Genomic DNA, 26,641 nt, shown 5'->3' on the forward strand with positions numbered 1-26,641 from the left:
AATGCAGAGCCCAAACCACTGGACTGCCAGGTAATTTTCAAAAATTAGGAATTTTTAAATAAACATTGGATCCACTATCATTTTAATATTTGAGGAATAATGTCATCTATAAGTCCAACCAAATTACCAAACTTCACATGATTATAATTGTTTTCAACCTGTTTCGGCTCAGATGGTAAAGAGTCTGCCTGCAGTGTGGGAGATCCGGGTTCGATCCCTGGGTCGGGAAGATCCCCTGGAGAAGAAAATGGCAACCCACTGCAGTATTCTTGCCTGGAAAATTCCATGGACGAAGGAGCGTGGCAGGCTACAGTCCATGGGGTCGCAAAGAGTCGGACACGACTGAGCGACTTCACTTTTCTATTATATAGAGAAAACACTCAATTAACTAAAATTAAACAATACTTCAACCTTAAACGTATATGTGACAGAATTATGAGAAGAATTTTAATAATTCACGGCTTATATTACATAAAACAAGTCATGAATATAATTAACTCATGAGGGTTCTTTAGGATGGCAGAGAGAACAAAAGGTAAGGCCAAATCTTGGCAAAAATAAAGGTTGTTTTAGAGGTGTGTTTTCTCAGCTCAAGTAATCCGCACAAATTTTAATCATAAAGATACAATTTTAACATAAAATCCAGTTTGTTTAAGTTGTTAATTCTATTTATTGAAGAAAAGAGGTACATAAATGGTATTACAAGTCAATCTAATTTTTAAAGTTCACAGCTGTGAACTTTATATACTCACGGCTATTGTCAGTACAAAACAAATGTTGTTGAACAAACTCAGCATATGGATCTCAACTGTGTTTCCTCTGCATTCTGTAAAGCTGTTTTACAAAAGGGAGAGGACTGCTACTTCAGATGGCTAAGGGCCGGATTAGTCCCCATAAACGAAATGCCAATGATTGCCTGGAGACCATCACAGGTAAATTTTAGCAAGTGACAGTTATGTGGCCTGTCTCATGTGAAAAATGAAATTCTAGAGCAGAAACCAAGTGGGTAAGGTGGAAGATGGCTCTGTACAACTCAGGAGAAACTAAGAGGAGGCAGAAAGGCCCGGACTAGCTGGAGCCCACACCCACACCTGCAGGATACTGTTCCTCAAGTTCAGTCGGCCACCACAGTCACCACTGTGAGGATCCGTCCACGGCAGGATGTCAGCAGCCCTTTCGAAGGACACTGCTAGAAGAGAGTGTGAGTCAGGTAATGAAGATTTACTAGGTTGGCAGGGTACGGCCAGGTATAAAGGCCAGGTATACTAATACTAGTGGGCGGGCAGTGATGAGTTGGAAGGATATAGAATAACTTTGGGAACTAGGGCACTTTTCCAAACTACACTGTACCTCTCTTTTTTCCTGCCTGCCTAAAATCAGGATATCCTGGGTAGAATCTAAGCCTGCAAATGGTAACTGACCCTACAGACTGATACCATTTTTTAAATAAAAAAGATCCAAGAGCTTCCCATGCCAAGAGCTCATGTACATGTACAATACAGATAAAATAGAATTTGGCACATAGAAAGCATACAGAATGTGTCTATAAATATGTATAGCCTGGCCACCAAATAAGTATTATTATCACAATTTTCCACATGAAAAAAATTAATGCAGAAAGAAGCTGAACAGCTCACATAAGGTGAGCAGTTAGATAGGAAAAGGGATCAGTCAACTACAGAGCCTATGTGCTTAATCGTTACAACATACTGTCACTTCAGTCCTGAATAACTTCAAGTAAAGAGGGATACTTACTATTAGATTTTTAAACAGCAGGGAGTTACAACTCTAATACACCAACACACCCCTTTCTCTTTCCCTCTCTCAGGTATGGCATAACCAATAATCTACCTGGAAAAGTTCCATGTTGTTAATCAGGGCTACCATGAGACATTCAATGCCTTTTATTGAAGTCAGAAAAACACGGCCCTTTCCTGGGCATCTGACTGCCATCTGCCAGAAAATATATACACTGACCCAAAATACCTGCAATGTAAATATACTGGCTATTTGAACAAATTATAAAACAATAAATTTTCACTAATAAAAAATTCAGAGATTAAAGGATTAAATATTATGCAGCCTTTTCCCAACCACAGGAATTAAAAGTATTTTTTTCTTAGTTAATTATTAAACTGTCAGTTGTGTCTGCTTATAATTATATTGCACAACAAAGGTTACATTACAGTTAACTACTTCTAAAAAGCCCAAGCTGCTTGTAACCAACTGGTACAATATTGGTTATTTAAAATTCTTCAAACTTTCTGAAGCTAAGAAAGATATACAATATAATATTTGGCTTTTGCTGAATATCTTCTCAGCTGTCAGGAAGTGTCATTTAATTGTTACAACCACCTGTCAGGTTAAATAATATCATCTTTAGTTTACAGATGAGGAAACAGAATAGTTGGTTAATATAATCCAATGTCATATCTAATAATTGACAAGGATTGTAGGGCGAGAATTTTATGCCCAACAATTCCTACTCCATTATATGGCTTTTAAAGTAACCTATACATTATATAGGAGCTCCCTAGTGGCTCAGACGGTAAAGTGTCTGCCTGCCGTGCGGGAGACCAGGGTTTGATCCCTGGGTTGGGAAGATACGCTGAAGAAGGAAATGGCAACCCACTCCAGGAATCTTGCCTGGAAAATTCCATGGACTGAGGAGCCTGGTGGGCTACAGTCCATGGGGTCGCAAAGAGTCGGACACGACTGAGCAACTTCACTTTCACATACATTATATATTGATATTTTTAGAGGCTAATTTATTTAAAAGACCCAAATCCCACGGATGGAGAAGCCTGGTGGGCTGCAGTCCATGGGGTCGCTAAGAGTCAGACACAACTGAGCTACTTCCCTTTCACTTTTCACTTTCATGCAGTGCAGAAGGCAATGGCAACCCACTCCAGTGTTCTTGCCTGGAGAATCCCAGGGACGGGGGAGCCTGGTGGGCTGCCATGGGGTCGCACAGAGTCAGACACAACTGAAGCGACTTAGCAGCCGCAGCAAGACAAACTTAGTGCTTGGAAAAACATTGTAGAGAAACAAGCTATACTTGGTAGGTATACGGACTTCCAAGTTTACCAAGGGACAATTTTAGGAAAACACTTTACTAGAGGTTTATTTTTGTGAAGCCAAAGTTAAGATTTGTAAACCTGAATACATATACCATAAATCAATTAAGAAAAGTTTTATCAATTTCAACATAGACACAGTCGGCCTTCCATACTCATGGCTCCACATCCACGTATTCTCCCCCAGAAATATCCATGTGAGTCTGAATATCCCCAGGTGAAAATATCCAGCCTCACCTCCCCCAAAATTCCAGAAAGTTCCAAATTGCAAAGCTTGAATGATCTGCCACATGCTGGCAACTATTTACAGAGCATTTATACTGTATTAGGTATGATAAGTAATCTAGAGATAATTTAAAGTATATGGGAGGCTATATGGAGGTTATATACTAATATTAGCCATTTTAGATAAGAGGCAACCTCAGATTTTGGAATCTGAAGGGAGTTCTGGAAATAATCCCCTGAGGATACTGAGGGATAATTCTATGGACAATTGTGTGAGATAAAAAGAAATGAGTAAAGGAAAAAATGGAGAAAAAATATGTTGCTACTTCTCTGTAAATAAGTAAATAATTCTTGTGATTGTGTGAATTAACTGAGAGTATATCAGATCATTAAGTTCACTGATTTAGACTAAATTGCTTGTATTAAAACATTATCTCCACCACTATCTCCACCTGTGACCAGGCTCCTTGGCCTCTCTTTGCATTGGTTTCCTCAACTGTAAAATAGGAATACTGAATATTACCTATACCTCATTGTGCAATAAGGATTCTATATTTTAATATACATAAAGTATATGAAATATAGAGTGCTTTGAAAGTTATCAGTTCCTGTTATATTAATTTAATAATTAATCTAAATTTAATTCATAAGATGGTGATTGCAGCCATGAAATTAAAAGACGCTTACTCCTTGGAAGGAAAGTTATGACCACCCTAGATAGCATATTCAAAAGCAGCGACATTACTTTGCCAACAAAGGTCCATCTAGTCAAGGCTATGGTTTTTCCAGTAGGCATGTATGGATGTGAGAGTTGGACTGTGAAGAAAGCTGAGTGCCGAAGAATTGATGCTTTTGAACTGTGGTGTTGGAGAAGACTCTTGAGAGTCCCTTGGACTGCAAGGAGATCCAACCAGTCCATCCTAAAGGAGATCAGTCCTGGGTGTTCATTGGAAGGACTGATGCTAAAGCTGAAACTCCAATACTTTGGCCACCTCATGCGAAGAGTTGACTCATTGGAAAAGACCCTGATGCTGGGAGGGATTGCAGGCAGGAGGAGAAGGGGACGACCGAGGATGAGATGGCTGGATGGACATGAGTTTGGGTGAACTCCGGGAGTTGGTGACAGACAGGGAGGCCTGGCGTGCTGCGATTCATGGGGTCGCAAAGAGTCGGACACAACTGAGCGAACAAACTGAACTGAACTAAGTTGTAAGTATTGTACCTTCTCTCAACTACAGAAAAAAATATTTCAAAGGTCTTTGGTTTTTTAAAAAACTAGCCAAGAAAGATAGCCAAATTTCTGTAACTTTTCTTAGGAGTGATAATATGGTTACTTGGCATGTCTGTATTCTTAAAGAGTTGTACATTGAAATATTTAGGGGTGAAATGTCATGGTGATGTCAACTGACTTGACAAATACCCAAACAAACAAAAAAAGGGCATCAATAAATATTGAGAGAAAGCAAAGAAACAAATATCAATTATAAATCCAGATGGATGGCAAACAGGTGTTCAATGTACTATTTCAACCCTTCCATATTTTGAAATTTCTACAGTTAAAAGTTGGCATAATTACAGTGAAGATAAGTAGGACTTGAGGGAGGAAAATAAAATACAACCAAGTGAGAGAGAGAATTGTTTTAAAATCAAACAAATGATTAAGAATGTATGTGGATATAACTGATTCACTTTGCTGTACAACAGAAACTAGTAACAGTGTAAAGCAACTATACCCCAATTTTAAAAAATGAATGTAGATACACAGATAGTCATATAAATACATGATAATTTCTACAAGAAGAGATTGTTTTGGAAATTCTCTGGTGGTCCAGTGGTTAGTTCTTGACACTTCCACTGCCATGGGCCTAGTTCAATCCCTGGTCAGGGAACTAAGATTCCTCCTGTGAGCCACAAGTCACGGTCAAAAAAAAAGAATAAAAAATGTGTTTTAAAGTTTGAAGAGTTAAATTTTGTATTTGTTCATTTTATAAGTAGTCCACTTAGAGAACTCATTATTCTGAAAGGAGATAAAGAATCATAAACACTACTTCCAAACAAATTTTACGAATATGAAGGAGCATTCTGTGTCAGACTATGTTAGGTGCAAGAAAAAGGACAGTGGATAGAAGCTAGCTTCTACAGATTTAAATGGATAGCAGGAGACAGGCATTAAAGTTACCTGAAAACCTGGATTATGTACTAGAACATGGTAGAGGGAAGCAGTCAGCTTCAGCTGGAAGGAATTCTGAGCAGAGCAAGAGCTGGCAGCGGAAGCTACAGAAACTGGACAACACTCTGTGTGCAACACAGACCTAACAAAAGCTGCAAGAAGGCAACACCATAAATGCTGGCTCTTGACCCATTAAACAAAGGATGGCTCTGGTCAGAAACATCCCATAATGGGAGGCATCGATAACACAGAGGTTGGAAAAGAAAAAAACAGGAGAAAGAGGAATGAGGCAGAGAGTCCACAGAACTCTTTTTTATCTTCTGGGCCACAAGGGAAGCCCACAGAACTCTCAGAGAAGGTAAAAATGAAGATTCTGAAAGGTATACCAAAGACAGCTTGAAAGTCACAGGAAGGAAGTTTTTTAATTACAACCCTTTAATACCTGGCGCTGAGTCTTATTCAGAAACTGACATTCACAGTAATAAAGTATCCAATACGATATCATAATTTATAATCTTTCTGAGCTAGAGCTGTGTGTTTTTGTTATTGTTGTTATTCTTCTGGTTTGTTTTTATTCTCAAGGTCTAAAAAGGAATCTTTGGTCAGAGATGCTAAAAAAAAAAAAAACAAAACTGAATCCATCCAAGAAGGGAGTCCCAGCGATCTGCATGTTTGTTATCAACACAAACAAACACGATGACAACAAAGAGTGACACAGAGCCTAGAAAACACTGGGCGGAACCACATAATTCCAATCAGATATTCAGTCATCGTAAGTAACCAACAGAACTTGGAGGAAAACAAATATTAAAGGGAAAACATAGTTAAATAAGTACTTGTTTAATTAAGATAGGAAAAATGTGACCTACACCCCTCATACGTCAATAATTTAAGATATAATTCCGTTCTCTTAAACTTGTCAAAAGTTTACTGGAGCATGCAAGGAAGACTGAAAGGTCTAACAGGTCTGTTTGGATTCTAGGTAATGCTTACTTCAAGGTCAACTGAATACAAATCCAGCATTTATACTCGAGAATATACAACTGTAAGACAGGAGTCAGCTAATGAAAAATAATCAAAAGACTCATATTTATTGGATTTGGAAGGGCTCTTATAAGTCATGTTCTGGAAATTCACAGCAGTAGGAACTAAAAAACAGAACCCTGAAAACGCCCACCTAATTTTCTGGCTTTCTCCTTTTTCCCCATTGTAAATCAGTCAAAACCAGTCAAAAGTTTCTGCAAAAAAAACAGTCTAAGTTGTTGTTAGACTTTGTTAAGATATGTCATCTCTAGGGTTATGAGGCAGATTTGATTTGATTAAACCAAAAAACTGTTCCTCCAATTCTGCCACTCTACAAACCTGATTCCTGGACTCCCAACCTGTTTGACTATTCTGGATACTATCTGAGAAGACTGTTATCTTCCCAAGGAATAATGTGAATTTCTTAGAACTCAATGCATCCCAAAGGGTATTATACGTAAATTTATGTTAAATTTTCACAGCTTCTAACTTTGTCCCCAAAAAGATCTGAAAAACCATTCCCTGGATTTTCTTGTATGTGGATCTCTTTGTATATAGATCAATCAGTTATACAAAGCTATATAGGACTGATTCAAATTGGGAGAATCACATCAAGTGCTATCAAAGTTTAAAAACAACAAATCACTGATAAAATCAGAGGACTGATGCCTTGCTGCTGAAACAATCTGTTGACCAAAAGTTCTAGCTTGAAGTCTGTATCATTTTTATTTTCACTTCTGAATCCTGACACATTTAACCAATGACGACTCTTGTCAGAACATGACGCAACGATCTGCGCTGGTCACTTGAGCTTTCTCACCTAATACTCGGAACGGAAGGATTTAACGTCTCCTCTGGCATGCTGCTGGCTGCTTCTGCTTCTGGAACAGCTTGTACCGGCTGCACCACGTGAATAGTCCGGAAGAGCTGGGTAGGATACGGAGTCTGTGTGGACTGTACTGTCCTCAGAGCCTCGGACGGCTGCACAGGTTCCATGGGATCTTTGGGTTTTGCAGCTTTCGAATTCCCTGGTTTCGGAACTGTAGCGGCGCCTCCTTTTATTCCTGGACTTGAAGATGCTCTCGATCGACTTGCTGGGTTCCTACTTGAAGTGGTTGTTGACGACAGTGATGGATCTGAAGACTCTGCGCTGCAACTTGGATCTTCGTCATCTATATAAATAAGGTCTTTTGGCATATCCTTAAACTGATACACCAAGCGCTGACCTTCTACTTTTGCCAGAATACCCCTTTGGTAATAGTACCTATTCGAAACAGACAATTTTATCAATATTGTATTCGGTTAAACATAAACAATATTCAACACAGCAAAACTTTTGTAAGCATAAACAAGAGTTTAAAGTTGGAAACAAACAAGTGAGAAAAGAATTTCTAAATGAAGGGTAGTTATTTTCTCTTCCATAGCTTACTAAAATGTCCCTACCTGTTTTAAAGTCGATTCAGTAAATCTGAAACAATTTTCTATATAAAACTTAATGATGTACAAATAGATGTGATTCAAGTTTTGTCACTGATTCTAATTAGATCAAGAACCTAACAACTGTGAGCTAAAAAATAAAGTGCAAACTGTAACTAAATAGTTCTGGTTTAAAAAAGTTATCAAGTTATCAGATTTGGACATTTCCACTAACTTTTTCTCAAACATATCCAGATGTTGACGACTAAATGACATGATCAAAGAAAAACAAACTAAAAGTGGGTTGAAGAGGTATCTCTGTTCAACATTTTCACCATGGTTAACATTATTCTTGAAACATTCATTTATTCCAACATAATGTATCATACCTGAGGTTCATGCTTAAAAATGCACCCTCTTATAAAGTACCTGCATTACCAACATTTGTTATTTTGTGCTGAATTTAAGTTTAATGGCTCAAAACATATGAGCCTTGTGGTCAATGTACAATGCCTGATGATAGTTTAACATTTTCTGATCTCTTCATAAATAAAATATCCATTATTTGCCTGAAGATTTTGGGGGGAAGGAGAACATTTTCCCAGACTGAAATAATATTTCGATTTAAATACTCACTTCTATAAGTAGTGGGGTTTTAGCACTTCAATAGTAAAATTCACCATTTCTAAAGAAAACCCTCTGACTTTTTAGAACTTACCTGCTTTCTAGTATTAATATTCTTCACACAATGAACTACAGAAATTTCACGTACCTGAGAGCTCTTCCCATGGTCTCATAATTCATGTCAGGTTTGTTTTTGTGCTTCCCCCACAACCTGGATACTGCTTTAGAATCTACCAATTTAAAAATGCCTTTTTCTCGCTGGGTCCATTTGATGTATTTAGGACAAGTAGCTTTGTCCTGAAGCAGTGCCAGTAAAAACTCCCAAAGATAAATTGTGTTTCCTGAAACAAAAGCAATTTCTTTTTAACTGAATCAAAACTTTATTTGAAAGGGCACAATAAAACACAACTAAAGGTCTTATTAAGTTCCATTTATAATTATATAAAACAAATTACACAGCTCAGTTAGTACTGGTGATATACTGGTCATAATTTCTAGAATCTAATATAGATCTTTTTATTAGTCCCACGTAAGTTATCTGAATAGAGCAATCCTGCCAATTAGATTTGTGATGACCTAGGGAGAAAGCATTGTAAGAAATTTTCTTTCAGCCTCTTTAAGAACCATTATTACATAGAAGAAAAGGAAAAAGAAATGTAAAAAATCTTTCAATGGTTGTTCTTTTTATATTAAGAGCCAGCAGATTAGCCTTAACAATTTTCTTCAAATTTGGGAAGCAGTTATGAAAATATTAAAACTCCAAGACAATGTAATAAAGTGCCTATGAACTGAAAACCTAATGTGGCTGAATTCTTCCAAGAGACTCATTATTAAATGAAAGGATGGACAATTTTGACAGGGAAGTGAAAATCTCCTAATGGATTTCTTGCGCTACATTACTACCAGTATCTCTACAGAAAGTGATAGCTGTGTATGTGGGAGGTGGCAGCAATCAGATCCATTTCAATAAAATCTGGTGTTTTTTACTTACAGTATGCAGATATTATTAGTGGTTTCTACTTACAGTACGTAGATATTTTAGAGCGATCTGAATGTTACTTGATCTATAAATATTGTAAGGAAATTACAGTAGTAGTACTTACCCTTCCCATCTTTGTTTTTCTTCTTCACAGATATGTTTGGTGTAGTGGCTGGGGAATCTGGACGTGGTGGTTTAGTTTTTCTCCCTGAAATCACAATGGCTCTACGTAAATATTTGCCCTCAAAAGTGAGAGAGAATGGATAATTTAGCTGTTTATAAAAGCTTTTTCGGTCATTTATCTCCAATTTCAAGTGCCAAGTATTTATACATGAAACACATATTGGTTTCCTAAATACTACTTATTAAAAGGAAAATAACTTCAGTAAAAATTTAACATTAACATAGGTTAGATCACAGACACTTTTATGTAGAAAACAATACTTTGGCTCCTTTGTAAAAATGAGATTAACTTGAAACTTTAATTTTATCTTTCAGGTGACAATTCTTAAAATTTGGATGAACATTACTGATATTGATAAAACTTGGGCTCCAAAATCAAGCCATGTAAGTCTGTCCGCCTCTTGGTTGGTTCTCAAATACTGGAAACTACCCAAAACTTCTAGATATAAAAAATAAGGTAAGAGTGAGGGTAAATTTTCGTGAACCACATACTCAATTTTTATTTTGTGTATTTTAAAACATCTTATCCTATGTTTCTTCCAATTTACAGTAAACAAACTTTATGGTTATCCATCACCCAGCCCCAGACAAGTCAGAGTTGAAAGTGTATTCTGTTCAGCCTTAGTCTGGGTCAACCGACTATTCTAAAGCCATGTTTGTGATCTCTTCTCCCCTTACCTAGAGCCGAAACCTGGTAGCAGTGCTGCCTATGACTTAGCTTGGGGCAATGATGCTATCTGAACAGGCTACCGCGCTGCATGGGAGAGGCAATGGAGATAAAGCATAAATGGATGCTTCAGTTAGTACTTCTAACCACTACGTTCTTGAATTTGACTCTCTCTGATCTAGATCACAAGGGCAAACGCTGAGGTAATTTAGGGAAGTGACTTAAAAAAGAACTCTTTAGGGCTAAAGTCACAAGATTAGTAGCAACACAAGACAAGTTCAGTTGCTCAGTCGTGTCCGACTCTTTGCAACCCCATGGACTGCAGCATGCAAGCCCTCACTGTCCATCAGCAACTCCCACAGCTTGCTCAAACTCATGTCCATTGAGTCGGTGACGCCATCCAACCATCTCATCCTCTGTCATCTCCTTCTCCTCTTGCCTTCAATCTTTCCCAGCATCAGGGTCCTTTCCAATGAGTCAGTTCTTCACACCAGGTGGCCAAAGTATTAGAGTTTCAGCTTCAGCATCAGTCCTTCCAATGAATATTCAGGACTGATTTTCTTAAGGATGGACTAGTTGGGGACTCTCAAGAGTCTTCTCCATCACCACAGTTCAAAAGCATCAATTCTTTGGCGTTCAGCTTTCTTTATGGTCCAACTCTCACATCCATACATGACCACTGGAAAAACCATAGCTTTGAATAGACAGACCTTTGTTGGCAAAGGAGTGTCTCTGCTTTTCAGCATGCTGTCTAGGTTGGTCATAACTTTTCTTCCAAGGAGTGTCTTTTAATTTCATGGCTGCAGTCACCATCTGCAGTGATTTTGGAGCCCCAAATATAAAGTCTCTCACTGTTTCCATTGTTTCCCCATCTATTTGCTATGAAGTGATGGAACTGGATGCCATGATCTTAGTTTTTTGAATGCTGAGTTTTAAGCCAGCTTTTTCACTCTCCTCTTTCACTTTCATCAAGAGGTTCCTTAGTTCCTCTCCACTTTGTGCCATAAGGGTGGTATCCTCTGCATATCTGAGGTTATTGATATTTCTCCTGGCAATCTTGTTTCCAGTTTATGCTTCATCCAGCCCAGCATTTTGCATGATGTACTCTGCAGATAAGTTAAATAAGCAGGGTGACAATATACAGCCTTGATGTACTCCTTTCCCAATCTGGAATCAGTCTGTTAATAGCAATACATCCCAAGACAAACTGAATAGGAAAACACTTCTGAAGTTAAGGTGAGTAAGAGTCAAGGAAAGTGAAAAGTGAAAGTCATGCAGTCATGTCTGACTATTTGCGATCCCATGGAATTCTCCAGGCCAGAATACTGGAGTGGGTAACCTTTCCCTTCTCCAGGGGATCTTCCCAACCCAGGAATCAAACTGGGGTCTCCTGCATTGCAGGCGAATTCTGTACCAACTGAGCTATGAGGAGAAGAAAGTCAAAAGAGTCATTCTTCAGGTCTGGTCCCTCCTGAGACTACCAGATGTATACACGTGGAAAATAGGCAGGCTGGTGCCTCAAATGCCATCACTGCAGACATCTGCAGAGAACCTACAGAGATTTCTAGCTAACTGTGTTCATGACTGTGAGGATTAGAAGCCAGGCTTCAGTTAGCTGCTATCCTTCTGTTTTCTCTAATGTTTTCTCTTTTTAAAAAATATTTATTTATTTGGCTGCACTGGGTCAGTCGTGGCATGCGGGATCTTCGATCTTCACTGCAAATGCAGGAACTTTAGTTGCCGCATGTGGGATCTAGACTCCTGACCAGGGACAGAGTCTGGGTCCCCTGCATCGGGAGCTCAGAGTCTGAGCCACTGGGCCAGCAGGGGCGTCCCGATAGTACTGTTTTCATTCCGCTGCTTTCCGCCACTAGTGTCAGTCACGGAAGATACTGTCAGCAGCCTACCCAGTATCCATCCTCTCCACTGTCTTTCTCACTGTTCACGGCGATGATGCACACAGCATCACATGAACTATAGGTTAATCGGTATATAAATTTTGTGAAGTTATTTCTCTTAATACTTTGAACATATCCAGCCCTTCCAGCCTTTCACGGGAGCTTGTAGCCAATTCAATAATCAATCCTCATCAGGTAATGCAGTTTCTCCCTGATTGGTCTATTTCTTCCTCTTTTTTTTTTTTTTCTCTTGTTTTGGCTGTGGGTTGCAGGGAGTCTTTGATGTTCCACATTTTTTTTAGCATAATCTATTCTGGCCTGCATCTGTTTTACTTATGCTACTCAGGATTCACTATGCTGGAATTAACATCATTCTGGAAAATTTCGCAGTCATCATCGTTGAATATTGCTTCTTCCTCACTCTACACATTCTCCCTTCCTGGAGCTCTGATTAAACGTGTAGATCTTCTCAAGCAATCCTCACATCTCTAACACTTTTATTATCTTTTACTCTACGTCAGCTCTAGACTGGAGCTCACTGATTCTTTCTTCAGCAGTGACTAATTTGCTATTTAACCCAAATATTATGTGTTCTATTTGGTTCCTTATCATGTCAGTCTTTCACCATTAAGTAGGATATTAGTCTTTTACTTTCTAAAAACAGCTTTATTGAGGTATAACTGTCATACAATAAAACTGCTTATGTTTAAAGTTTATAATCTGATAAGTTTTGACATATGTATACACCTGTGAAACCATCACTCAAGATAATGAACATATTCTTCACTCCCTAAAGTGTGTTTGTAATCCTCACTTTCCCCACCCTGCCCAGTCCACAGGTAACCAACCACTCGTTTTCTCTCATTATAGATTTACACTTTGTACAATTTCATATAAACAGAACCATACTCTTCTTTTATGGCAGGGGGGTGGGAATCTGGCTCTTTTCCCCTAGTATAATTATGTTGAGGTTCATCCATTTTTGTCTTATGTATCAACAGTACATTCCACTTTATTGCTGAATGGTCTCTTTCACTGTATGGGTATAACCACATGTTTAATCCGATCAGCAGCTGATGGATGTTTATTTGCAACAGCCCCACTTTGGGGCTGTTGCAAATAAAGCTGCTATGAACATTCATTCATTCAGAAGTTTTTCTCTTAAACGTATAGTTTCATTTCTTTTGGGTAAATACCGAGCAGTAGAATGGCTGGGTCACGTGTTAAGTATATACGAAGTTTTTTAAGGAACTGCCATACTGTTTTCCAAAAACTATCTTCTCCATGCAGGAAGGTGGGGTAATCACACCTCATTGGTTTCCTATTTTCCAAGGATCGCTGGCTTTTGTTGACTGATGTCCACTTTCTTTAGAACCACTGATTCAGATATTTTGTTTGTGGTTTCAGTTGTTTCAAACAGGAGGGTAAATCTGGGTTCTGTTTTTATTTTTTCCAGTTTTATTGATATATAACTGACATATTGTATAAGTTTAAGGTATACAACACAATGTGATATATGACATACCCCACTCCACCCCTCTCCATGATGAGACCCAACAAATGATTCAGAGGTGAGATAGATTTTCCAGCGTATTTCAAAATGCCAGCCTCAAAAAGCAGCTTGAGAATACACCCCAGCTCTCAGCCTCCTTAGGAAGGGGTTTAAAAGCACCAGAGAGTGGAAAAAAAGGGTGAAGACAGAGTTTCTTCACATCATTTAAAAGCAGTTCAATGTCCCAATCCCCCTTCTACCAAATAAATGACTCATCGATTTTTTTCTAGCTATCTTATGGTGTGAAGAGATATCTTAACTGTGGTTTTGATTTATACTGCCCAGATGACTAGTGATATTTAGCATCTTTGCTTGTATATGTTGGCTGTTTGTACATCTTCTGCAGAAAAATGTCTATTCAGGTCCTCTGCCCATTCTTTAATTGGATTTTTTTTTTTTTTGCTATTGTGTCATATGAGTTGCTTATATATTTTGGATATTAATGTATCATATATCCAATATATGATTTACAAATACTTTCTCCCATTCTGCAGGTTGCATTTTCATGTTGCTGATTGTTTCTTTTGTTGTGCAGAGACTCTGAGTTTATTGTAATCCCACTTGTTAATTTTAGCCTTTGTAAAGCTTGTGCTTTTGGTGTCATATCCAGAAAACAGTTGTTACATCAAGAGCTGTTACTCCATCTTGACTAGAAGAGGAAGTTTCACCTGGTATTTTTTAATAGTCTCATTCTTTGACCATATTTTCTATTCTTTTGCATTAATAATTACAATAATATTCACTGGAAGTTTCTATTTGATAATTCTATTATCTGAGGTTCATAGTGAACTAACCTTAGGATTTTTTTTTTTTTAATTCTGGTTTATTTTTGGACCACAGTGTTTTACACACACATCAAGCAGGCCAAATAATAATAATAATAATAAACCACAACTTCATAGTCAAGGAAAAAAAAGAAAACTTTTATCACTGGCCTTTTTAACCATCTCATAAAAACCAGCTACTTACAGTACAGCTACATACATGCACAAAAAGGGTTACTGGCATTCTCGAAATAAGACTGATTTTTTGTTGTAGCCTTTGCTTTTTTTTTTAACAACATTTTCTTTCTCCTTTGAGATTATAATGAACATGGTCACACCACAAGGAAAGTCAGAAGTAGGAGAGAGAATGCTGGGAAGACTGGTTTGCTCATCTGAGATCATTATTAAAAATGGCTAACCCCTAACAATATGTACAAATATATAAAATATAAATATAAAATACCAATTTTCCTTTTAAAAGTACTTTAGGAAAAAATTACTTTTTCTTGGAAGTTTCGGCTTCTTTTTCCTCTCCTTTGCAAATTCATGCTGTGTGGCTCTGGCTGGACGGTGGAGAGCCCACGGTGGGCAGGCCGGACTCCACCTGGCAGTTTACGGTCTGAGGCGTGAAGAGGAGGGTGAATGGGCTACAGCAGCCTTTTCCGTGAGCTTCACTTCTCCGTTTTTGCTGCTGGTCATCCTCACCCACCTTCCGCTTCTTTGTGTCAGTGTCCCCATTCCGGTCATCTTCAGCTGCTGTTCTGCCCACAGCTGCCGCGGATGCCTCATCTTCCTTGCCATCCCCCTCCTCCTCCTCTTCACCCACCTCACTGTCAGCCTCCTGTTCCCCATTTTCCCCATTCTCAGCATTCCCATTAGCAGGCCCTCGCTCCCATTCTCCGGCTCCCCCGCAGCTTCTCTCTTTTAAGTCCTTGGAAGTGATCTTGGCAATGGCACCCCACTCCAGTACTCTTGCCTGGAAAATCCCATGGACGGGGGAGCCTGGTGGGCTGCAGTCCATGAGGTCACTAAGAGTCGAACATGACTGAGCGACTTCACTTTCACTTTTCACTTTCATGCGTTGGAGAAGGCAGTGGCAACCCACTCCAGTGTTCTTGCCTGGAGAATCCCAGGGATGGCGGAGCCTGGTGGGCTGCCGTCTATGGGGTCGCACAGAGTCGGACACGACTGAAGTGGCTTAGCAGCAGCAGTGATCTTGGAGTTGGTGTCCGTGGCTGCATCTGGCACGATGGGGGCAGTGACGTTATGCAGCAGAGTGCAAAGAAAGCAGGAGGTCGAGAACCCTGGCCATGAAGCTGCCGGAGTCCGCAGTGGAGGCGGAACTGGAGGTGGTTGAGCGAGTGAGGAGCCAGGCCAGGGGACAATGCAAAGACGGCTCCCGAGAGCAGCCAGCGGGGGAACTTTAGAATTTCCTATGTCTGCTGCTTCTCATTCAGGAGGTATCTTTCTTATATGTTCTGTGATACTGAAATGTGAGTTCACCTTCAACAGGGTTTTATTTGAAGAAATACTGTGCAGCCTGGATTAAATATATGATGTGGCAAAGCAGTTCTCCTGGGGCCCAAAGTTACTGCAGTCAGGGGCCATTGTTATGTTAATTACCTGGCTGGAAATTTCTAAAGTCAGTGATAATTCAAAATCTAGTCATAAACCTAGGTGAAGGTAAACCTAGGATTATGAATTTTCAAAAGAACAATTTTTCCACCCAGCTACAAAATACAAGTTTCCTTAACATCTGTCTGTGCCAATGAGTGGACTGTTTTTCCCCTTAGGGTACAGTCTTCCAAGGACCCCATGAATTATATGCCGAGTTCTCTAATACCCCATTTTGCTTTGGACCACGGCTTTAGCATGTGCCTCTACCTGGAATATAAAACCAGGACCCCTGGACTTCCAGACTACATATCCTCCTCAGTCCTTCAGAGCTGGTGCAGTGTCAGCTCACTCTCACTGTTGTTATTTTCCTCTTCGTCTTTGGCTCTTGAAACTTACCTTAATTTCATGTGAAATTAGGTTACACAGTGGCTGGTGATGCCATAAACCAAGATATTAAACTCAACATATTAAACAAGCTGGAGCAGAATCAAAAGGCAAAGAAAGGGAAACGTGTCACTGTTAGGATGTAAGTATGGTTCTAATTTGTGAATACTTTAAAATTCCCTCTGGCACGTTGTATCCTCTTCTATTACTTACCTGCTGATTCACTACTCGTATTCTTCCCACTGGAATCTTTTATTAGAATCTATGCTGGTGGTTTTCAAACTATGTCCTCCAGGAGAAAACTGAACTGGTCTTATCCCTGAGCTCTTTTGGAGCTTGGATAAAAGGCTTTAGATACAAGACTGAGGCTTAAAAAGTTGGGAAAATCCCTTTTCTATAAGAACAAATATTTTAAAAGTATAATTCCTTTTTTTTTAATTTATTTGTTTGTCTGTGCCAGGCATTAGCTGTTACAAAGATGATCTTCAGTCTTTGATGCAGCATGTGGAGTCTTTAGTTGTGCCATGTGGGATCTAGTTCCCTGACCAGGAATCGAACCCAGACCCCCTGCGTTAGGAGGACAGAGTCTTAGCCACTGGACCACCAGGGAAGTCCCTAAAAGTATAATTCTTAAAAAATGGATCTAATATGAAGAAATAACTCAATTTGCTTTATACCAATTTTATCTTACAGAAGTTTTAATTGGTGTAGAAATATCCTTGACTAGAAGTTACCTTGAGATTCCACATCAAGAGTGGACTGTTTTCCCTAAACAGATTAACCACCTACCTTTCTTTCTCTTAGGTTGTTCTGGTGATGAGGGTCCTGGTGAGTGTGTATATGTTTCTTGAACGTGCTGAGTTTCCATCACTTCAGGAATCCCATCTAATGTGACGGACACATGGGTGACTGGGGCAACAACAATGTCATCTTCAGAGGAACTAAATATATTATTATCTAGTGGGAATAAAATCAACTTTGTATTATAAATCAAAATAATTTCATAACATATTTCCTATTTCTTTGAAGATTACAGGAGAAATGAAATCTTGAATCTAGCCCCTGGTTTTTACTTCCTCTGCCCTAAGTCAAGTTCCCTGGATCAGTACAGGTTTGACTGGACCATTCAATGTCTTCCTGACTTGACTTCCTATCCCCAGTCCATCCCGGCTCTCTTCTGCATTTTTAGCATTGCCGCTAAGGTTTTTCTCCACAACCTAAGTCTGACCTGATCATATCATTCCTCTCTATAAAAACTTTACAGAGTGAAAATTAGAAAGAAAAATAAAACTGACCTATCTTCTCATTGTTTACAGGTGGGAAAAAGAACAACCAAATTCCATAGCATACCATTTTGAACATCCACAATATATAACCCATTATGAAACGTTACTTCAGGTATACCAAAGCATTTTGAATCTTAAACATTTCATTCTTGCACAGATCTATGTCTTTGGTTCCATCGACTCCCTCTACCTTGAATGCCCTTTCCTGTCTTCTTCTACACATGAAAAGCTTATTTGTCACTAACAGCCCAGGTCAAAACATTCCTTCCAAAAAGTCAGTCACCAGTATTTTCAGCTAGATAAATCTCTCCTTCCAGAACACTCTGCTATCCCTCTTTTGGCCTTTATTTTTGGCTTTTACAGTTATTTACATAAATAACTATCTTCAAAAGAAAACTGTAAGCGTGAGGAAAGAAAAAAAAATCTATTCTGTATCATGTTATTGCCTAATTTATTGCTGTGTATACAGAAAATCCTCAATAAACATCTTAAATTGATTTAATCATAATTCATTTTATCAGTCTGACTACTTTTTTGTCAGAAAAGTCCAAAGGAGAACATGGATTTGAAAGCAAATCAATAAATGTGGTAGGAAATTTTATGCCATGAAGTCTTAGAAAACATTTCAATGGATTTTTGCCTATTCACTGATGAATACTGACAGAAATCACTAAATTTTAATTGTTTGGACCCTAAATACACTAATACTTCACCAATGAGGTTAAGAAGATATTCTGCATAACCTCTCTGACACCTAAATTACCTTTTATTCTCAAAGTCTTCATTCCTCAAACCTAAAAAAAGAAATCCTGTTTGACTGAACACTTTAGTAAAGGTACCTTAACCGGTACTATACCTTATAATGCACTTAGGATGCTAAAAAAATAAAACATCACTCTGGTCTCTTTCTGTTTATCATCTAAAACAGAGAGATGACAGGAAAAGATTTTCAAGTATATAACCATAGTTCTACTGTAGAACATAGGAAACGACATTCAACATCCTGTGATAAACCGTAACAGAAAAGCATATGAAAAAGAATGTATGTATATGCATATATGTTACTGAATCACTTTGCTGTACAGCAGAAATAAACACCACACTGTAAATCAACTACACTTCAAAAAAAAAAAGCATGAGAACGTGAACAGCCATAACACTCACTCATGCGCTTTTCATCCAGCATAGGGCCAGGGGAATCCATGTTGAGGAGTGCCTCAGCAGCCTCGATGGTTTCAATTGTTTCATCCCCATTATGACAGGAAGCTTCGACTATAATACATTTAAACAGAAAACAGAATTAGCATAAGACATCTGTTGTTCTAAAAAACACAGGTTTGGGGATTTCCTGGTGGTCCAGGGATGAGGACTCTGCTCTTTCACTGTGGGGGCCCAGGTTCGATCCCCAATTGGGGAACTAAGATCCAGTTCCTCCATAACAGTTAAAACCAGAAAAGATAAATACTTCAAAAAGCCTAGTAAAGTTATTAAAACAGGGCACTGTAACACTTCCTATTAAAAACTGAAGCCTTCTATTTAAAATCTTGTAGATTTAAGGCGTAGTAGAAAAGGAGATTACTCTTCTGTCAAGGCTCTGGAATTCCATGAATTGAAGGAAATATCCCACTAAAACTAATTTTTTCCTAAAAACTCAGGCAAGTAAGGCACAGATAAGTTAATAATCAATAACCATCTTCTAAACATTTATATAACTCTAGCTATTCATTTATATAAGCTTTATAAATATTTTAAAGTTCTGCTAGGTAGATGAAAATGATGAAATTAGCTTATATAACTATTTAATTCCATAGCAATTAAGAAAATATTACAAGAAGAATTTCAAATCACCTCTTTGTCAAGCTTTTATAATGAGAAAGAACAAACATACACAAAAGCAGAGGAAATCATACAATGAACTGAATGTATCAAGGACCCAGTTCAATATTTAACAATCAATTTTCCTTGATCTCCCAGCTCAGTAAAGACACAAGATTATTTCAAAGTGAACCTCAGACAGCCTGTCATTCGTTGTAAATATTAGCATATACAGACAATACCATGGTCACATCTTTTACAAATCAATTATTCTTTAAATCAGATATCCATTTAACACTGAAATTTCTCTGTCTCAGATTTTTTAAGAAGTTGGTTTGTTCCCAACAGATTTCAAACAAAGTTCATGCATTACACTTGGTGGCATGCACCTTCCTTCCTATTTTTTTTGTTGTTGTTGTTTTGCTGTTTAACTTAACAGAAACAGGGTCAACCTGTTTGCAGTTTCCCACATTTTAGATTTTGCTGATTATATCTCTGTGGTGTCACTTACCACAGCCCTCCCACATGTATTTCCTGTAAACTGGTAGATATTTCTATAAGAATGACTTGATTCACATTCAATTTTTCGCCAAGAATACTTGAAGGTGATGCTGTGTGATTCTCTGTGCTTTTTTTGAAAATAGGTAGTCTTCCCTCCGTACTGCTAGACTGAGAAGCAGTTTCAAGTGTTGCCAGCCTGATCCAGTCATCATTAAATTTTCCAACAGCCTTTCATCTAAAGGCTTTAGCAGTTATTGATGACAGTTTGCCTAGATCCAGGAGTTCATTAGGGATTCCAAAATGGTGATAATCATAATCTTATCATTCCTCTCGCATTTATTAGCTAGAATTTCTACAAGGAAGAACTTGCTGTCATCAACTATCTGGCTACCCTGAGCCACGGTTTATACCATAAAGGCAACTTAAATGCTTGGATCTTTTCCTGTTATTCACTAATTCTCAGAGTAAAAAATGGGATCTTTCAAAAGTGACCACTGAGTTTAAAAGATTTTTATTAGTTTCTAGTTTATGTTTCTATGTTTAAATATAAGCAAACACATACATATCATTTTTATTCTCTTCCTCATCTTAAATAATAAATAACTATTCATGCTGTACTGACCCTTGCTTTTTAAACTTCATATACACTAGAAATCATTCCACAGCTACATACAGAAATCAAACTACCTTTTGAGTTTCAAAAAACATAAAGCAAATTTAGTATCAGTGATCTAATTTGTAAAAGTCTGTTTATTACACTCAGCCTCAGTGCTCAGGGCAGGAAATGCAAAATAAATTGGTGAGTCCTACATAAAACAGGAATGAAAACCAAAAAAACAGTGCAACTAAGCTTTTAAAAACACAGAGAAAATGTTCTCCCACCATTAAATGGATTACAAAAATTTCTTGCAGGCAACACTCAAACCCACGAGCTTTTTTATTTCTTCCAGTTTTACTGAGATATAATTGACATGCAGCATTGTGTGAGTTTAAGGTGTACAGCATAATGATTTGATCATTTCAATCATGAAATGATTATCACAATAAGTTTAGTGAATATCCATCATTTCATATCAATATAAAATTAAGGATACAGAAGAACTTTTCTTGGGATGAGAACTGAAGAATTACTCTTAATTTTTATATATAACATGCCTCAGTGTTACTTATATTTATCATATTGGACGTTATATCCCTAGTACTTAATCTTCTAAATGAACATTTGTACCTTTTGACTTTGTCCAATTCTCATTCCCCTCTCCCCCACCTCTGGTAACCACAAAGTTGATCTCATTTTCTGTGAGTCTGTTTGCTTGTTTTTGAAGTACACCTGCCCTACAACATTGGTACTTCCTCAACATAGTGACTGGGTACTTCTGTACATTTCGAAATGATTACTACGATGCCCAGTTATGAAATGTTACCATACTAAGACACTACACAGTTATTTACTATACTCCCCACACTCTACATAGTAATACATATATATATATATATATATATATATATATACACATAAAGCTATTCATCACTTAAGTTCAAATGCATTTTAACAACCCTGTATTTTTAAAAATTAATTTATTTAAGTTGGAGGTCAATTACAATATTGTAGTGGTTTTTGCCATACACTGACATGAATCAGCCATGGACAACCTTGCATTTTTACTCCCCAACTACATGTTCACTGTTTTTTGACATCCTGCTTTACATATTTTTGTTCTGTGTATCTCAACTACAATTATTGTGGACATAGATAATTTCACTATGCTTGTCTTTTAACCTTTCTACATGCCTAATTTACTATCTTTGCCTTCCTTTCATGATTTCCATGTTTCTAGTTGTGGCCTTTTCGTTTTCAGTTAGAAAAGTAACATTTCTTATAAAGTTGGTTTGTGGGTGCAGTCTGTAAACCTTGATCTCACCACCAAATGTGAATGAAAGCCTTGCTGGGTAGAGTGTTCTTGGCTGTAGATGTCTCCCTTTCACCACTTTAAATATAAGGAACCATTCCCTTCTGTTCTGCATGGTTTCTGCTGAAAAGTCACCTCGTGGCCTTATGCAAGTCCTCTCGATTGTAACTTGTTGCTTTGCCCGTGCTGCTTTTAAAATCCTTGCTTTATCTTTAATTTTTGCCACTTTAATTATAGCGTGTCTTGGTGTGGTCCTTCTTGGGTTGATCTTGTTTGGGACTCACTCTGCTTCCTGGACCTGGATGTCTGTGTCCTTTCCCAGATTAGGAAAGTTTTCAGTTATTATGTCTTCAAATATGTTCTCTGCCGCTTTCTCTCTCTTCTCCTCTGGGACCCATATAATACAGATATTAGTACACATGATGTTGTCTGAGAGGTCTCTTTAACTGTCTTCATTCCTTTTCACCATTTTTCCTTTTCCCATTCAGCTTCAGTGATTTCCAACACTGTTTTCCAGCTTGCTAATCCAATCCTCTGTATCATTTAATCTACTGCTGATTCCTTCTAGCACATTTTCATTTCAGTTATTGTACTCTTGCTCGGTTTGGTCTTTACATTTTCTAACTCTGGCAAAAACTTCTAACTTCTTGCTCTACGCATCCATTCTTCACCAGAGTTCCTTGAACATGTCTACAATCATTACCTTGAGTTCTCTATACAGTAGATCACCGATCTCCACTTGACTTATTTGTTCTTCTGGGGTTTCGTCTTCATTTAGAAGATTATTTCTCTGTCACCTCATTCTGCCTAACTTGCTCTTTTTATTTGTGTATCTGGTAGGTTGGTTACATTTCCCAGTCTCAGAGAAGTGCATCCCTGCTGTGCATCCCAGCAGCACGCTCCCCTCTGGTCACCAGAGCTATGAGCTCTGGGGCGCCCCCTAGAGGACCTGTGGCTCCTTCTCTTGTGACAGGCGGGCTATTGTGGGTGACCTGGTAGTCGTGGCTAGCGCTGGGTGGGCTGCCAGGACGAGCCTTGCACAGAAGCTGCCAGAGACCCCAGGTGGTCCCAGGGCTAGTCCTGGCTCACAAATGGTCAGAGTCAGGTTCTAGAGTGGGGGAGGTGTGGGGCCTGGGGCCCCAGATCTAGGGTTAACCTGCTAGAGGCAGGGCCAGTTCCTGGCACAGCTGCTTGTGGGTCCAGGGTTGTGTGTCCCCTAACTGGTGTTGACCCACTGGTGAATGGGGCTGGATCCCAGAGCAGCTGGGCTGATGGGTCTAAAGGGGCCCATCTCCTTTAACAATTTCACTTTCAGATCCTCAAGACTGGTAAAGAAGAAGAATCTCTACATACGAGTTCTTAGTCAAATGCTTTTCAAAAAATTTTAACCACACAACCTTGTTTCAAAGGAAATTTTATATAAAACCCCAACATATAAACATATTAAAGTGGTATTTTCACACTGCACATTTCATAGATTAAAACAGTGTTTATGAACAGGAAAATTTGAAATCAGGGATTATAGATGACAGCGGCCACCTAAGGTAAGTCTCACATCCATAAAAACAGTTCGATCTTTTTATTATTAAAAATTTCAAACGGAATCAAAATTCTGGGACACAGTAAAATGAATTCTCACATATCCATTCTAAGCATCACTTGTTATCAATACATAGTTAATGTTCTTTCATCTCATGCATCCTCCACTTACTGCCCAAGGACCCCCCTCCCCACACACTCTGACCTTCAGGATTTTTCTGAAGGAATCTCTGACAGCATATTTTATCTCTAAGTATCTGAGCATATGTATCTGAAAGATAGAGTCCAACACAATGCTATTATCATACCTAAAAATGTTAACAACATTCTTTATCATCTGAAGTGCTACCTAGGTCTCATAATTACAGCTTATAAACTGCTCTATCCCCTCACCAGCAGCCCTGCAGCCTCTCAAAAGCGTGGTACTCTCCCCTCCCCCATTCTGGAGTAAGGGGGGCTATAACAACCCTTCATTTCTCATGACCTGACTCAGACAGGTATGGAAGAGTTAAACAGAGGCTTGGGTTGGAAGATAAGAAAGGTAAGAGAGAAGAAACACGAAAACAGCAAATCTGTCAAAATATGGGTCACTTTCTGGATCTAGGCGCTTGTCTGCATCTCATCGATCAGCTGCCTTCAAGTCCAAGCCCAGGAGCGAAGCACTGAAAGGAAGAAATGATTCCTTCTCCTGAAGACACAGGATCTGCTTTCCTAGTCTCTGTTTCTCCTCTGAGGACCAGTATCTTCCTTGGCTGCTAAAACCAGGAATAAACACTCCTTCAGGGAAGACTCTGGTTCCCAGCCCACAGAGAGTGTGGCCTCACCCTAATGCATCAAGAAAGTAGATCAGAACACACTGCAAAAACCCTGTTAGCTACACAACACACCTATATATGCACAGAGGTGGTCACTCTGTTATACAAAACACAAAGATCACAGTCAGCGATGAGTGGAAACCTCTAATTAAAGTAATCTAATTCCCTTATTGATAAGGGAAAGACAAGTCTAGATTCATTAAAAACTTTCACTGAGCTGCTCTGAACAAAGATGTGAATATATGAGAACATGCTTTGCAAAATATAAGAGGACAATACAAAAATTAAGTGTCGCTGGTCAATGTTATCAGTGAGGGTGCAGTCACTTGATGTGTGACATTAGGCAAGTCACTGAACTTCTTTAATTTCAATTTCTTTTTCTGCTGAAAATTAAGTGAGACAACGTACTTTTATAAAGATCTACTATGTTAATATGATACAATAAGAAGTAGACAATGCCAGTTTGGCAGTATTGTTGCCCCCAAATGCATTATCACATTCCATCATGAGAAAACATCACAGAAATAGAACTGAGGGACATTCTACATGTCTGACCAGTCAGGGTTATAGGAGACAAGGAAAGACAAAGGAACCATCACAGATTGGGAGTGCCTAGGAAAAAATGACTACCAACTAATCGCAGTGTGAGATTCTAGATAGGATCCTGGAACAGAAAAAGGACATTAGTGTGAAATGCGTGGAATACAAATAAAGGCCAGGTTTAGTTGATAATACTGTGAAAAATGTTAATTTCTGGTTTTTAAATGAATATTAAATATTCAAATAAATTTTACTTCCAAATAGTTTATTTTCTCAAACACCTCCAACATCTCTGGCCAAGATAAAGGAAAGTTTAAGTGTATAAAAATAAAAATGCATGCATCAGTTTCCAAAACTGATGAAAAAAGTACCACCTCAACACTTACACAGTGAACTCTTTGGTTTGAAATATCCTGCTAGTTCTGACTGAAGAAACCTTCCTGAAACCCCAGCACCCTATCCTACACCTGGGTTATGGCCTCCTATTCTGCCTTCTGCGGCAGCAGTAACAGAAGAGCATTCCTATCTTTGGCCCCCCAGGCAACCTCTCGCTGTTACCAGGAGTGCAGAGCTAGGCACACACACAGTGCTCAGTGAAGACCTGGTGAACTGAGCTGGTTTGGTTCCTCTCACACACCTCCTCTCTTGTCGCGTTCATCTCTGTCTATTTAGGAAAGAAGAAGCGGGAGGTGAGCAGCGGCTATGAACCACAGGCGGACCAGAAGGGAAACGGCACTGCTTTCTCCCTGCAGGGCTCTAGCTTCTGCCACTAATGACGCTACTCAAAACCGAGTCGGGAACGTTCTTCCAGCCCCCAAGTCACAAAGAGAAGCCAAGGCCTACGACGACGCTGCTCGGGATGCACAGACCTGTGACGGTGATGTCGTCCTCATCCTCGTCGATGATCTCCTCCTCAGCGACGTCCAGGGAGCTCTCAGTGATCATGTCATTGGGCTCCTCCACACAGGCCAGACCTGCATAGCTGTTAAGAATATCAGCACCAGGAACATGCTCCACAATGACGGCGGGGAAAATAGCTGGATCGCCAAGCTGGGAAGGCAAGAGGAAAAAAAGATTAGCCAAGTTTTGCTTTTACAACCCAAACTGTTTCATACTGGACATCAACTTAGTTTTCACATCATCAGCCACTTGTACATTGACAATCCTAGGCTACAGAGAATATTCATCTACTATGACCAAATAAAACTTTCATTACTCAATTTTGGGTCTTTTTTTTTTTAACTTTTTACTTTGGGTTGGGGTACAGTCGATTAACAATGTTGTGACAGCCTCAGGTAAACAGCGAAGGGCCTCAGCCATACATACACATGCATCCGTCCTCCCCGCAAAACCCCCTCCCGTCCAGGATGCCACATGACACGGAGCAGTTCCCGTGCTTCACAGCAGGTCCTTGCTGGCTATCCGTTTTAAACACAGCGGAGAACTTCCCGGTGGCTCCGTCGCGCCTGCCATTGCAGATGGCGTGGGTTTGACCCCTGCTCCAGGCAGTTTCCACATGCCGCGGAGCAACTAAGCCCGTGCACCGTAACTGTGGAGCCCGCGCGGTCTACAGCCTGTGCTCTGGAACACGAGAAGCCCCTGCAGCGAGAAGCCCACCCAGCCCCCGGGAGAGCAGCCCCCACTCGCCACAACTGG

The 26,641-nt window shown here is 39.1% G+C and overlaps 1 protein-coding gene across 2 annotated transcripts in view; it reads right to left on the bottom strand.

The window, feature by feature from the left end:
• ELF1 (E74 like ETS transcription factor 1) overlaps positions 1 to 26,641 on the bottom strand; it is a 60,299-nt gene that overhangs the window by 1,900 nt on the left and 31,758 nt on the right. The window contains exons 2-7 of one of the 2 annotated variants that reach the window (XM_052650157.1): positions 25,855 to 26,035; positions 19,030 to 19,137; positions 17,369 to 17,464; positions 9,639 to 9,722; positions 8,684 to 8,876; positions 7,316 to 7,759 (exon numbers count right to left, since the gene is read on the bottom strand). In XM_052650157.1, coding sequence (XP_052506117.1) covers positions 7,316 to 7,759; positions 8,684 to 8,876; positions 9,639 to 9,722; positions 17,369 to 17,464; positions 19,030 to 19,137; positions 25,855 to 26,035 — 1,106 coding nt within the window. Of the gene's footprint in view, positions 1 to 7,315; positions 7,760 to 8,683; positions 8,877 to 9,638; positions 9,723 to 17,368; positions 17,537 to 19,029; positions 19,138 to 25,854; positions 26,036 to 26,641 lie in introns of both variants that reach the window. The other variant, XM_052650156.1, reaches the window with a different exon arrangement.

The sequence above is a fragment of the Budorcas taxicolor genome, chromosome 12, assembly GCF_023091745.1.
Source record: "Budorcas taxicolor isolate Tak-1 chromosome 12, Takin1.1, whole genome shotgun sequence".
Lineage (NCBI taxonomy): Eukaryota > Metazoa > Chordata > Mammalia > Artiodactyla > Bovidae > Budorcas > Budorcas taxicolor.